The sequence below is a fragment of the Anabrus simplex genome, chromosome 1, assembly GCF_040414725.1.
Source record: "Anabrus simplex isolate iqAnaSimp1 chromosome 1, ASM4041472v1, whole genome shotgun sequence".
NCBI lineage: Eukaryota > Metazoa > Arthropoda > Insecta > Orthoptera > Tettigoniidae > Anabrus > Anabrus simplex.
Genome location: NC_090265.1, coordinates 801,785,279 through 801,799,826, shown reverse-complemented (window position 1 = coordinate 801,799,826; position 14,548 = coordinate 801,785,279). Strand labels below are relative to the sequence as shown.

The 14,548-nt window shown below is 43.6% G+C and overlaps 1 protein-coding gene across 1 annotated transcript in view; it reads right to left on the bottom strand.

Annotated features, from left to right (window-relative positions):
* Window positions 1-14,548, bottom strand: part of LOC136873678 (synaptotagmin-15-like) — a 451,745-nt gene that overhangs the window by 37,854 nt on the left and 399,343 nt on the right. The window contains exon 7 of the mRNA XM_067146793.2: window positions 13,755-13,862. Within this exon, the coding sequence (XP_067002894.2) occupies window positions 13,755-13,862 (108 nt within the window). The remainder of the gene's footprint in view (window positions 1-13,754; window positions 13,863-14,548) is intronic.

The window sequence follows — 14,548 nt, the reverse complement described above, 5'->3', positions numbered from 1 at the left end:
GAGTTGGCAGTGCGTGTAGAGGCGCGCGGCTGTGAGCTTGCATCCGGGAGATAGTGGGTTCGAATCCCACTATCGGCAGCCCTGAAGATGGTTTTCCGTGGTTTCCCATTTTCACACCAGGCAAATGCTGGGGCTGTACCTGAATTACGGCCACGGCCGCTTCCTTCCAACTCCTAGGCCTTTCCTATCCCATCGTCGCCATAAGACCTATCTGTGTCGGTGCGACGTAAAGCCCCTACCAAAAAAAGAACCCACAACACAACAACCAAACATACCCCTGCGTACTTGTAACCCACACGCAACAACCAAATATACATCTTTGTACTTGTAACCCAAAACATAACAAGGTAACATACCCCTGTGTACTTATAACTCAGAACGCAACAACCAAACATACACCTGTGTACTTGTAACCCACAACGCAACAACCAAACATACCCCTGCGTACTTGTAACCCACAACGCAACAACCAAATATACACCTAGTGTACTTGCAACCCACAACGCGGCAACCAAACATACCCCTGTGTACTTGCAACTCACAACGCAGCAAACAAACATACCCCTGTGTACTTGTAACCCACAACGCAACAACCAAACATACTCCTGTGTACTTGCAACCCACAACGCAACAACCAAACATACCCCTGTGTACTTTTAACTCACAACGCAACAACCAAACATACCCCTGTGCACTTGTAACCAACAACACAACAAACTAACATACCCCTGTGTACTTGTAACCCACAACGCAACAACCAAACATACACCTGTGTACTTGCAACCCACAACGCAACAACCAAACATACACCTGTGTACTTCCAACCCACAGCGCAACAACCAAACATACCCCTGTGTACTTCCAACCCACAACAGAACAACCAAACATACCCCTGCGTACTTGTAACCCACAACGCGGCAATCAAACATACACCTAGTGTACTTGCAACCCACAACGCGGCAATCAAACATACACCTAGTGTACTTGTAACCCACAACGCGGCAACCAAACATACCCCTGTGTACTCTCAACTCACAACGCGGCAACCAAACATACCCCTGTGCACTTGTAACCAACAACACAACAAACTAACATACCCCTGTGTACTTGTAACACACAACGCAACAACCAAACATACACCTAGTGTACTTGCAACCCACAACGCGGCAATCAAACATACACCTAGTGTACTTGCAACCCACAACGCGGCAATCAAACATACACCTAGTGTACTTGCAACCCTCAACGCGGCAATCAAACATACACCTAGTGTACTTGCAACCCACAACGCGGCAACCAACAACACAACAAACTAACATACCCCTGTGTACTTGTAACACACAACGCAACAACCAAACATACACCTAGTGTACTTGCAACCCACAACGCGGCAATCAAACATACACCTAGTGTACTTGCAACCCTCAACGCGGCAATCAAACATACACCTAGTGTACTTGCAACCCACAACGCGGCAACCAAACATACCCCTGTGTACTTGCAACCCACAACGCAACAACCAAACATACACCTGCAAGTACCCAAAATACAACAACCAAACATGCACCTAGTGAACTTGCAACCCACAACGCGGCAACCAAACATACCCCTGTGTACTTGCAACTCACAACGCGGCAAACGAACATACCCCTGTGTACTAGCAACTCACAACGCGACAACCAATCCAACCCCTGTGTACTTGCAACCCACAATGCGGCTTGCAAACATACCCCTGTGTACGTGCAACCCACAACGCGGCAGCCAAACATACACCTGTGTAGGCCTACTTGCAATCCACAACGCGGCAACCAAACATACCCCTGTGTACTTGCAACTCACAACGCGGCAAACAAACATACCCCTGTGTACTAGCAACCCACAACGCGGCAAACAAACATACCCCTGTGTACTTCAAACCCACAACGCGGCAACCAAACATCCCCTGTGTACTTGCAACCCACAACGCGGCAACCAAACATACCCCTGTGTACTTGCAACTCACAACGCGGCAAACAAACATACGCCTGTGTACTTGCAACCCAGAACGCGGCAACCAAACATTTTCAGACCCATGTTGAGATAACATTTTCTTTCTCTGCATAAATGAGGAATCCATAGGTAAAGTTTTTGCCCACTTTTTTCGTTACACTCTGTATTAAGTTGCTCCTTTTCTCTCCATCTCAATTGCATTTCCATCCTCTGGTCAGCAGATGAGCTGCAAATTGCCCTATTTGACTGCGCTCGGGGGAATAGCAGAGTTATTTCCAAAACGAGTGTGACAGGGCGCCATCGACGCAATCCTCACACTTCTGTATTGAGACTCCTGTTGATCATTCGTCTGATGGAACAGGCACTGTACCATGTTTTAATTTGTTAGTGAATAACTACCGATAAATTTAATATTTCAAATATTTCTGGACTATCTCATGACTCCAACTAAGCGAGCATGCCACCCACTTTGAGAGACATCATATTTTCAGATTAACATCCAAAACAGTGTTGTTTATGAGCAAAGCTTGTGTGATAAAATATGCATGGGAATAATACATAAAAGCTATTTATCACTCAGCATTGGAATTAAAGTCGCTGGAGTCTCATCACGGCGATCGCCGTCCGAATCCAAGCCAGTCGATGTGCGATTTTTGAAACGAAAATTTCCGTTCTTGTGGTTCGGATTTCTCGTAAAACTGAAGATATCTTGGCTTTGATTACGATATGGACACTCAAGAAAAACTACAAAATTTATTTATTGAAATTAAAATTAATGAATTTTGCAAAACAGTTAATAGGCAAACTGTACATTGCATCCCACCTATATTAATCATAGGATATTATATTGACTGAGCTACGAAGCATGTGTCGTATTTCATATACTAATAACTAGGGCCCGGACGTTTATGCAGTAATAGGGTAGAATGCAAACTTACTGATGCGAGCAACAAGTAGAGTCTACCTGCACGACGGTAATGTTATGAGGTTTGCATAAACATTAGGGTTGGGCCCATTATAACCACTAATGTATATGCAAACCTGATAACATTACCGCCGTGCAGGTAGACTCTACTTGTTACTCGCTTCAGTAAGTTCGCATTCTAACCTATTAGCCTACTGCATAAACATCCGGGCCCTACTAATAACTTTTTAAATATCTTTTGCAATCCACAATACTTATAGTTATTTATAAATAGTGAAATATTAAAACATGAAATGGCGTATGGATTTTATTGCCGGGATGTGTCCGAGGACTTCGGCTCGCCAGGTTCAGGTCTTTTGATTTGACTCCCATAGGTGACATGCGCATCGTGATGAGGATGAAATGATAATGAAGACGACACATACACCCAGTTCCCGTGCGAGGGGAATTTACCAATTATGGTTTAAGTCCCCAACCCTGCCGGGAATAGAACCCGGGTCCCCTATGACCAAAGGCCAGCACGCTAGCCATTTAGCCATGGAGCTGGGCAATGAAATTATACTTTCTTCAAACAGGGCCGCACACACTTTGCTTTACGTCGCACTGAGACAGATAGATGTTATGGCTACGATGGGATAGGAAAGAGCTAGGAGTGGGAAGGAAGCGGCCGTGGCCTTAATTAAGGTAGAGCCTCAGCATTTGTCTGTTGTAAAAAGAGGAAACCACAGAAAACCATCTTCAGGGCTGCCGAGAGTGGCGTTCGAACCCAATATCTCTCGAATGCAAGCTCACAGCTGCACGCCACTAATCGCATGGGCATCTCGCTCCGTAAATTACAGATTTCTTGGCTATGATAACGAAATGGACAGTAAACATTCTGCAACCTTTATTTATTGGTAATAAAATTAGTGACTCTTGCGAAATACTCGGTTAATTTTGTATATTGAATCACCACCTATAGTCATCATAGATTATTTTATTGACTGGTCTGCAAAGTGTATGCGTCGTATTTCATGTAGTGAATGAAAATCCACAGCCTGCTTCCAGTCATTCGACCGGGTCAGGAATGGAATGAACGAAGCCCCCATCTAGCGGCGAGGATAGGAAATGTGCCGGCTGCCGAAGCCTGTCGCAGTCCTCTGGGGGTATGCAGATGAAATGAAATGAAATGAAATGATATTGGGGAGTTTTTCTGGAATGAAATATGACAGGGAAGTCCGGAGTACCCGGAGAAAAACCTGCCAAGCCTCCGCTTTCTCCAGCACAAATCTCACATGCAGTGACCGGGATTTGAACTACGGAACCCAGAGGTGAGAGGCTGGCACGCTACCGCCTCAGTCACGAAGGCTGCTCATGTACTAATATTTAAAAATATTTTTTATAGAATCCATAATCCCTGTGGTTATTTACAAGTAATGAAATTATACTTTCTTCAAATAGAGATATACTGTACATATCTCAGTAGTCAACTGTCAAAATTCAAGCTATAGATGATAATAAATAAACGTATGACCTCAGCTACCGTGTGGTGCATTTCTATTTGACGCCATTTAGGCTGCCTACGTGTCAGTTTCCAGAGAAACATATCTCTGTTGGGCTGAGTTTCAATAAGTTCTGTCGCGTAAGCACCAAATGTTTCACCAGATATATTTTATATGCCACCATCGTACGACAAGGAGTGCCAAATTTACTTTATCTCCCCTTCAAAAATCCACATCCTCTGCTGGATTGAATCTGCGATACTGAGATCTGAAAGACAAAATTTTACCACTGATCACAGAGAAGGAATACCTGATGAGTGACTATTACCACTGATCACAGAGAAGGAGTACCTGATGAGTGACTATTACCACTGATCACAGACAAGGAATACCTGATGAGTGACTATTACCACTGATCACAGACAAGGAATACCTGATGAGTGATTATTACCACTGATCACAGACAAGGAGTACCTGATGAGTGACTATTACCACCGATCACAGACAAGGAATACCTGATGAGTGACTATTACCACTGATCACAGAGAAGGAGTACCTGAGGAGTGACTATTACCACTGATCACGGAGGAGTACCTGATGAGTGACTATTACCACTGATCGCAGAGAAAGAATACCTGATGAGTGACTATTACCACTAATCACAGAGAAGGAGTACCTGAGGAGTGACTATTATCACTGATCACAGAGAAGGAGTACCTGATGAGTGACTTATCACTGATCACAGAGAAGGAGTACCTGATGAGTGACTTATCACTGATCACAGAGAAGGAGTACCTGATGAGTGACTTATCACTGATCACAGAGAAGGAGTACCTGATGAGTGACTTATCACTGATCACAGAGAAGGAGTACGTGATGAGTGACTATTACCATTGATCACAGACAAGGAATACCTGATGAGTGACTATTATCACTGATCACAGAGAAGGAGTACCTGATGAGTGACTATTATCGCTGATCACAGAGAAGGAGTACCTGATAAGTGACTATTATCACTGATCACAGAGAAGGAGTACCTGATGAGTGACTATTATCACTGATCACAGAGAAGGAGTACCTGATGAGTGACTATTATCACTGATCACAGAGAAGGAGTACCTGATGAGTGACTATTACCACTGATCACAGAGAAGGAATACCTGATGAGTGACTATTATCACTGATCACAGACAAGGAATACCTGATGAGTGACTATTATCACTGATCAGAGAGGAGTACCTGATGAGTGACTATTATCGCTGATCACAGAGAAGGAGTACCTGATGAGTGACTATTACCACTGATCACAGAGAAGGAGTACCTGATGAGTGACTATTATCACTGATCACAGAGAAGGAGTACCTGATGAGTGACTATTATCACTGATCACAGAGAAGGAGTACCTGAGGAGTGACTATCATCACTGATCACAGAGAAGGAATACCTGAGGAGTGACTATTACCAATTTCACATGTATACTTATGTTCATAAAAAACAGAACACCTTACAAAATTAGGAAATTCATATTTACAGAACATGTGCATTAATATGTTCTAAAGTAATGATTAGCATTTGATCCGATCGGTATCTCCGCGCACCACCACCGACTGGTAAAATGTGCCTGCGGCTCTCGTTGTCGCTATACACCGAAGGTAATGGATCAGTGTGAATTGAGGAGACGTGCAGGATGACTCGCGGATGTATGCGAGAAACGTAGCGTGAAATAAGTGTGTTTTAAAGAGGGCGCATTATTGTCATGAGAGAACGTGATGCATCCATCCGGGAAATTGCTGCTCGTGAGGGACGAAATGTTTTGGCAGTGTAACGGGTGTGTACAGAATGGTTCAGAGAAGGCTGTAAAACACGATGAGATGGGTCTGGTCATACCACCTACACCAGCCCTAGAGAATATCGACACCTCATCCGCATGGCATTGCAGGACCAATCTGTATCCTCCTCGGCTCTGGCGCAAGAGTGGAACGGTGTAACACATTTTACACTATCAGGAGTGACAGTCCCTCGCCGTTTATTACGGTCTGGGTTACCGGTGCATCGTCCACTTCGCCGCCTACCTTTGAATAATGTGCATAAACATGATAGACTGCAAAGGTATATAGAACGACGTCACTGGAGACAGGAATGGCAGCAGATAGTCTTTAGGACTAATCCTGGTTCTGTTTGTTTGAAAATTAAGACGGAATTTTGTATCGCTGCAGATATGGGAGAGGCATCACATTGACTGCATTCGCACAAGCCATACATCGCCAGCTCAGGTCCTTATGGTGTGGGGTGCTATTGGGTACAACCACAAATTACAGTTGGTGAGTGTCCAGGACACTGTGACCAGTTTGATCTACGTGAAGACATCTTGAGACCCGTAGCCATACCCTTTCCGCACGACACCTGAAACGTCATATTTCAGCAGGACAATGCGTGACCACATGTTGCTGCACGAACACGTGCCTTCTTGTTGTCACAGGATGTCAGACTGTTGCCCTGGCCCGTCCGATCACCGGACTTGTCGCCAATCGAAAATGTGTGGGATATGGTGAAACGACGGGTGCGGAGCTGTGATCCAATGCCAACCACCAAGGATGAACTGTGGAACCAGGTGAATGCAGCACAGATGGCTATACCCCAGGACGCCATTCGCGCCTTATACGCGTCGATGCCATCACGCATGGAATAAGTTACCAGTGCCCATGGAGGACTCAGTGCCTACTAGGCAACACGATACATGCTGAACCTAGGTGACTGAAATGCCAATTCTTTCTGCAGAACATAGTAATGAACATGTTCTATGAATGTGAACTTCCTATCTCTAATCTTTCAAGGTGTTCTGCTTTTTATGAACGTGAGTGTGATTTTAGTTGGTATTTTGTTCTCAGGTGTGACATTTCTGAGGGTAACTTGTTCCATAATATAGGAACTACAACTTGCAATAATAATAATAATAATAATAATAATAATAATAATAATAATAATAATAATAATAATAATAATAATAATAATAATAATAATAATAATAATAATAATAATGTGGTCCAGTAGACTGCAGTTTGCAGTTAACGCCCTTGTAGGGCAGACCCTTCGATGAGGGTGGGCGGCTTCTGCCATGTGTAGGTAACTGCGTGTTATTGTGGTGGAGGATAGTGCTATGTGTGGTGTGTGAGTTGCAGGGATTTTGGGGACAGCGCAAACACCTAGTCCCTAAGCCATTGGAATTAACCAATGAAGGTTAAAATCCCCGACCTGGCAGGGAATCGAACCCGGGACCCACTGAACCGAAGGCCAGGACGCTGACCATTCAGCCAACGAGTCAGACAACGTCACATTAATATAAGTGCAATGTGGAAGAGTTAAAAACACACCGGGCGAGTTGGCCGTGCGCGTAGAGGCGCGCGGCTCTGAGCTTGCATCCGGGAGATAGTAGGTTCGAATCCCACTATCGGCAGCCCTGAAAATGGTTTTCCGTGGTTTCCCATTTTCACACCAGGCAAATGCTGGGGCTGTACCTTAAGGCCACGGCCGCTTCCTTCCAACTCCTAGGCCTTTCCTTTCCCATCGTCGCCATAAGACCTATCTGTGTCGGTGCGACGTAAAGCCCCTAGCAAAAAAAAAAAGTTAAAAACACGATTATAACAAATAAATTGATAGTTTCATATGCATTTTTGGTCTTGGAACGATTCTGTCAATGGTAAAAAATGATCATTTAACCAACACAGTAAGTGTTGATAGCCATGGTCGTACGCGAGACATTCACTCAAGGTGAGGTCTACAGGGTCACTGACCTTCTCTATGATGTAGCGTTGGCTTTCCGCCTTTCCACCGATAGCCGGACACAGCATTTGTTGCCGAACACACCGTGAATTCGTCCCGAGACAATGCGCCACGACTTTTATGCCTAATTGAAGACGGGTTTTGACTTTGTAAATGTCCACGATAGTGGCAAAGCTGTTTTCTTTATTCCGTACTTCCTGATCTGTTTATACAGTTGTTTATCTAACTCTCTGAGTGATTTTATCCATTGGAGGACTTTCTCTGCGTTAAAGCTGGAGCGAGACTTTTGCTAACTACATTGGTTCATGCTGGAGGCGAGGAAAGGCTCCACCACTACATCCTTCTGACCTCTAGGCCATAAGAGTAGTCTTCACTTTCTTACATTTGCTCTGTGACTCAGTAATAATAATAATTTCGTGTGGCTATTACTAGCCGAGTGCAGCCATTGTAAGGCAGACCCTCCGACGAGGGTGGGCGGCATCTGCCATGTGTAGGTAACTGCGTGTTATTGTGGTGGAGGATAGTGTTATGTGTGGTGTGTGAGTTGCAGGGATGTTGGGGACAGCACAAACACCCAGTCCCCGGGCCATTGGAATTAACCAATTAAGGTTAAAATCCCCGACCCGGCCGGGAATCGAACCCGGGACCCTATGAACCGAAGGCCAGTACGCTGACCATTCAGCCAACGAGTCGGACTGTGACTCAGTGAACGAACATCTTTCCAAACAATAGATCCCCTTTAAGAATCTGATTCTCAGCAACAGACTGACTTGATGTGGAGGTCCCGCGTACGTTGATGTAATTAGTATTAATTGATTATTGTTCTTAATTAAATTCTCGAACATGGAAGTCCTTGGAATACAGTCTTCTGTAATAATTTCCCGGGCCATTATGAAGTAATTATAGAGTACAGATGAGGGTGAAAGAAGTTTCAAACATTGTAATATTCACAGCGAAGGTGTAAATTTTCAAGCAGGTAAAATATTTTTCCAGTGCCATATAATTAAGATCTGGGTGAGAACAAAGCCTCATAAAGCCATATAGAGTAAAACAGCATAGGGTAGAGATTTGCGAATTGGATTTGTCCAGACACGCTAAAAAATGTAAAAGACAGGGTTCTATGAAATTTGACATAAACAAAACCATATTATAAGTTGAACATTGTTCGACTCCCACTGTCGGCAGTCCTGATGTTGTTTTTCCGTGGTTTTTCGTTCGTTCGTAATCTGTTTACCCTCCAGGGTCGGTTTTTCCCTCGGACATAGCGAGGGATCCCACCTCTACCGCCGCAAGGGCAGTGTCCTGGAGCTTCTGACTCCGGGTCGGGGGATACAACTGGGGAGAATGACCAGTACCTCGCCCAGGCGGCCTCACCTGCTATGCTGAAAAGGGGCCTTGTGGGGGGATGGGAAGTTTGGAAGGGATAGACAAGGAAGAGGGAAGGAAGCGGCCTTGGCCTTAAGTTAGGTACCATCCCGGCATTTGCCTGGAGGAGAAGTGGGAAACCGCGGAAAACCACTTCCAGGACGGCTGAGGAGGGAATAGAACCCCCCTCTACTCAGTTGACCTCCCGAGGCTGAGTGAACCCGGTTCCAGCCCTCGTAGCACTTTTCAAATTTCGTGGTAGAGCCGGGAATCGAACCCGAACCTCTGGGGGTGGCAGCTAATCACACTAACCACTACACCACAGAGGCAGACTTTCCGTGGTTTTTACACCAGCAAATTCTGGGGCTGCTCCTTAAACCTCCCGTTGCCATGCTTTTCCACAACTTTATTTTAACAAGCGAGGTGTTTCGACTACCCCGATACAATTTTGTGATTTACTGTAATGTTCGTTTTCAGATTCTATCATTTCCAATAAATAGCTTTATATAGTATTGTCACTGAAATTGGAATTGTCTAGATTTTTCAAAATTCCATCTGTAGATAATCCTTTCGGCATCCTTATTTGCAGTTGGTATCTATTATACTAATGTTATTTCAAGACAACAGCGAACGTCTAATTCAACTCAACCATAGTAACAAAAAAAATAGATAACACCTGGTGAGTTGGCCGTGCGGTTAGGGGCGCGCAGCTGTGAGGCTCGCATCCAGGAGATAGTGGGTTCGAACCCCACTGTCGGCAGTCCTGAAGATGGTTTTCGGTTTTTCCCATTTTCACACCAGGCAAATGCTAGCGCTGTACCTTAATTGAGGCCACGGTCGCTTCCTTCCCACTCGTAGGCCTTTCCTCTCCCATCGTCTCAATAAGACCCATCTGTGTTGAAGCAACGTAAAGTAAATTCTAAAAATAAAAATAAACGGATAACAAAGTGTGTATATGAGTTAAATAATGGGTGTAGAGTAAAATTCAATGATGTAAAAATGAAATAACGAAGATGAAGGAGAGAAATATTTTGTAAAACTTTTTCTGACAAATGAGACATTTCATACCAAACGAGGTAGTCTCACAACCCCACCAATATATCCCGTCATTTAATAACAATAAGAAAATGGTCGGCCGCGAGTGTAAATTCATTTTTAGTCGTTTTAGGAAAAAGTCATGAAACCACAGGTGTGTAGCCCTTCAGGTCAAATGATTACAGGGAAAAATCAGCCTGGGGTAATCAGAACACCCCGCTTGGTTAATTAACACTACGGCCGCTTTCTTCCCATTCCTAGCGCTTTTGTATCCCACCGTCGCCACAAGACCTATCTGTGTCGTTGTGATGTAAAGCATCTTGTAGAGAAATGAGATGTTTTCCCGTGGTTTCCCTTAACAACTGATGATGTCATCGAAAATCTGCTCACCAAGCTGTGGAAATACTCATTGTTATTGACTAAGGTATTTTCCAGTTCAGCAAACACCAGAACCATGCATGCTGTATATTTGAGTCTGCTAACATTCTTAAGTGAGTGGTGCTTAGCTGAGGCAATAAAGGCGGGCTTGATTCATCTGAAAGTATGAGGGTACGTTTCCCCGTCAAGAGGTCGAGAAACTTAGAAATAGATTTTCCGGAGAGGTACTTAGCTATGGAGTTCAATCATCTTATCATATTATTGTATGACCTCATCTACAGTAAGTTGCTCTCATCCGTTGGCCAGCAGACGCGCTCAGCTTATCTGTCTCCCGTTGACTCACCACTTTCCGTTACACAGCGCAGTGACAGCACGGGAATGCCCGCACTTCGCAGTTCAGGTCCGTGCTCAGAACGTGATAAAAATGTTGATCTGTCGCTCCAACTGTTCTCCAGTTGTGAAGTGTTACACCGGGGTATAATTCTCATATTGCCTCCACATGTGTACACGGTAGGGGAACGGGTATTTATGTACGATAACCATGTGAAAACAGAGTCTCGCAGGGAAGTCAATAGCCAGTTTGTTACACAATTTCCATGTATAGGCCCTCCATATAGAGAGTTCGTGCGGAAACTCGTAAGCAAATTGAGAGGAACTGGTTCTTTACTCGATAATAAGCGAAGTGTTAAGAAACGTATACTTAACGAGGAAAATGTAAATGAAATCGCAGAAAGATTAGAACATACGCCTACAAAATCCCTAAGATGTCTTCGACAAGAAGAGGGGTTTCGAAGAATTCAAAATGGTGGGCTACGAAAATATTAAAATTGAAACCATACATATCCGGAGAGAAATAGCCTGAATTACGGAAGACGAACTTATGAGTGTGAATCAGAGTTTCCTAAGACGATGCAAGAAATGTGTGGATGCAGGAGGAGAACATTTCGAATATCTCCGGTCATAAGGTACGAGCTTATTATCTTAATTCTACCGGGCGAGTTGGCCGTGCGGTTAGGAGCGCGCAGCTGTGAGCTTGCATCCGGGAGATAGCGGGTTCGAATCCCACTGTCGGCAACCCTGAAGATGGTTTTTTCGTGGTTTCCCATTTTCACACCAAGCAAATGCTGGGGCTGTACCTTAATTAAGGCCACGGCCGCTTCCTTCCCATTCCTAGGCCTTTCCTATCCCATCATCGCCATAAGACCTATCTGTGTCGGTGCGAAGTAAAGCAAAACAGCAAAATAAAAAATCTTTATTTTTAATTACTAATTTTCTTAATTCTTATTTTCTTATTTTTAATTGTTATCTCATGTTATGCACGGATAACGTGAGTGAAGTGCTGCCCTTGCTGCTATGCCGTGGAACGGGGAGTGATGAGTCAACGGGAGGCAGATAAGCTGGATGCGCCTGCCGGGAAACCGATGAGAGAAACTCACTGTAGCTTCTGAGTGGTGCCTTCTAGGTGACCAGCCTACCAATTTCGACAATCCAATTGTGCTGCTACCTAGCAAAGAATGTGGAATTCGAGTGCAACGGGTACTGTAGCTTAGTTAAATTTTAGTTTTCTCTGGTGACACTGAGATCTTTAACATGTCAACAACAATGAAATGCAGTGTCAAGTGTTTTTGACCATCCTTCGAAAATCGACCTACACAGTCGAGATAGAATTTGTGAATTTAAGATCATGAATTAAAGTATGAAGGCTTTACACGGCCGGTGTCAATATAATAAAAATCGTCCGGGCTATTATGCCGTAGTCCACTCCTCTCATTTCGTCCAGACGTTTCGACTACTGGCAATCTCTAGCGGGATACAGGAGAGAGCATTTACACGACGCCACAGAAGATGACTACTGCAGCAGTAGTCGAAACATCTTGACAAAATGAGAGGAGTGGACCACGGCATAATAGCCCGGAAGATTTTTATTATATTAAGATCATGAGTTGGACACTTTATTAATGATATGCCGAGGTAGCAGTACCAGTTAACTCTTCTTGGTGGGAAAATGTGGCCTCACATAGGATAATGGAGCTTCACCTCTTTTTTATTTTTGCGAGAGGTTTTAACGACGCATTAACACTTTCATATTTTAGGCGACGATACCGTAAGAAACCAAGGACTGGGGAGGAAGTGGATTGTCTTATTTAAGGTGCAGCTTGGCGCAAAAATTCGAAACCAAGGAAAACCGTGGCTGCTGATGGTGCGGTTCATTCTTCTGTGACGACTAGGCTATCTATGACAACTGATGATGGAATTGAGGAAATCCTACAAGTCTTCAGGCTGAGGACCCAAAATATGAACTTCAAGGTATGAGGACTCTTCATTTGACTAAACAATAAAGGATTTAATCGTTTGAGCCTAAATATCAGGAATCAAAAAATGAATTGAATTTGTTTAAATTTATAGGTTTCTAAGTATTCTCAAGCACATAATGTTATCGGCTTTACTTCCCACCAACTACTTTTACGGTTTTCGGAGGCGCCGAGGTGCCGGAATTTAGTCACACAGGAGTTCTTTTACGTGTCAGTAAATCTACTGACACGAGGCTGACGTATTTGAGCACCTTCAAATACCACCGGACTGAGTCAGGATCGAACCTGCCAAGTTAGGTTCAGAAGGCCAGCGCCTCAACCGTCTGAGCCACTCATCCCGGCTATATATATTAAAATATGTGTTATGGATTTCTTTAAGCAAACTATTAAATATACGACATGCAATGTGGATATCTTTCAACAATACGTGATTGTTTGTACACAATGAATGTGATTTGAGAAATATTTTGGATAAACGCCTTTACATACCTTGAGCCTCCGCGCTTCTATGACAGTGACCGCTAGTCTGTGCAGGTTCTCGTTGTACAGGAGAGAAACCAGTAGTTCTCCACGATCTGAGATAGATTCTTGAGCTTCCTGCAATGAAAGAGAAATAACCTGCATTGCAAACTGATTACATAGCAGGAAACGAGAAACTATTGGAATATTTTGAACTTAGCTATGAGACAAGATGATTTTTTGAAGTAGCCTTTATTGTTAATTTTCCTAGTATACTCTCTTAATGTTTTAGGAAAATTATACAACCATGAAGAACGAAGAAACGCAACCTTTCTTGAACATATCTCTGAATTATGAAGTAATACTCAGCTGAAATCCAAACTATGCCGAGAACAGCGGGCCACCTCCATATCTATCTATACACAAAATAAGAGTTTTGTCTGTACATTGCAGAATTTAAAAAATAATGTTATTTATGTACCGGTCGTGTTCACAGAAAAAAGAAAATGCACTTTTTATTTTTTCTGTCATTTCTCTCTGTCTGTCTGTCTGTCTGTCTGTCTGTCTGTCTGTCTGTCTGTCTGTCTGTCTGTCTGTCTGTCTGTATGCCCATCACGAGAACATGGCTGAATAGATTTGAACGAAGATCGGTATGTAAAGTAGGGGAATGAGGCACTACAGCCTAGCCTATAAATAATTATATTCACGCTGAGTGAAATGGTGGTTTAGGTGAAGACCAAAAATTTAATTCTCAAATATCTATGTTATTGTTGGCTCTATCGATAAATACTACGTAACTAAAGTTATATTAGAATTAAATTTCT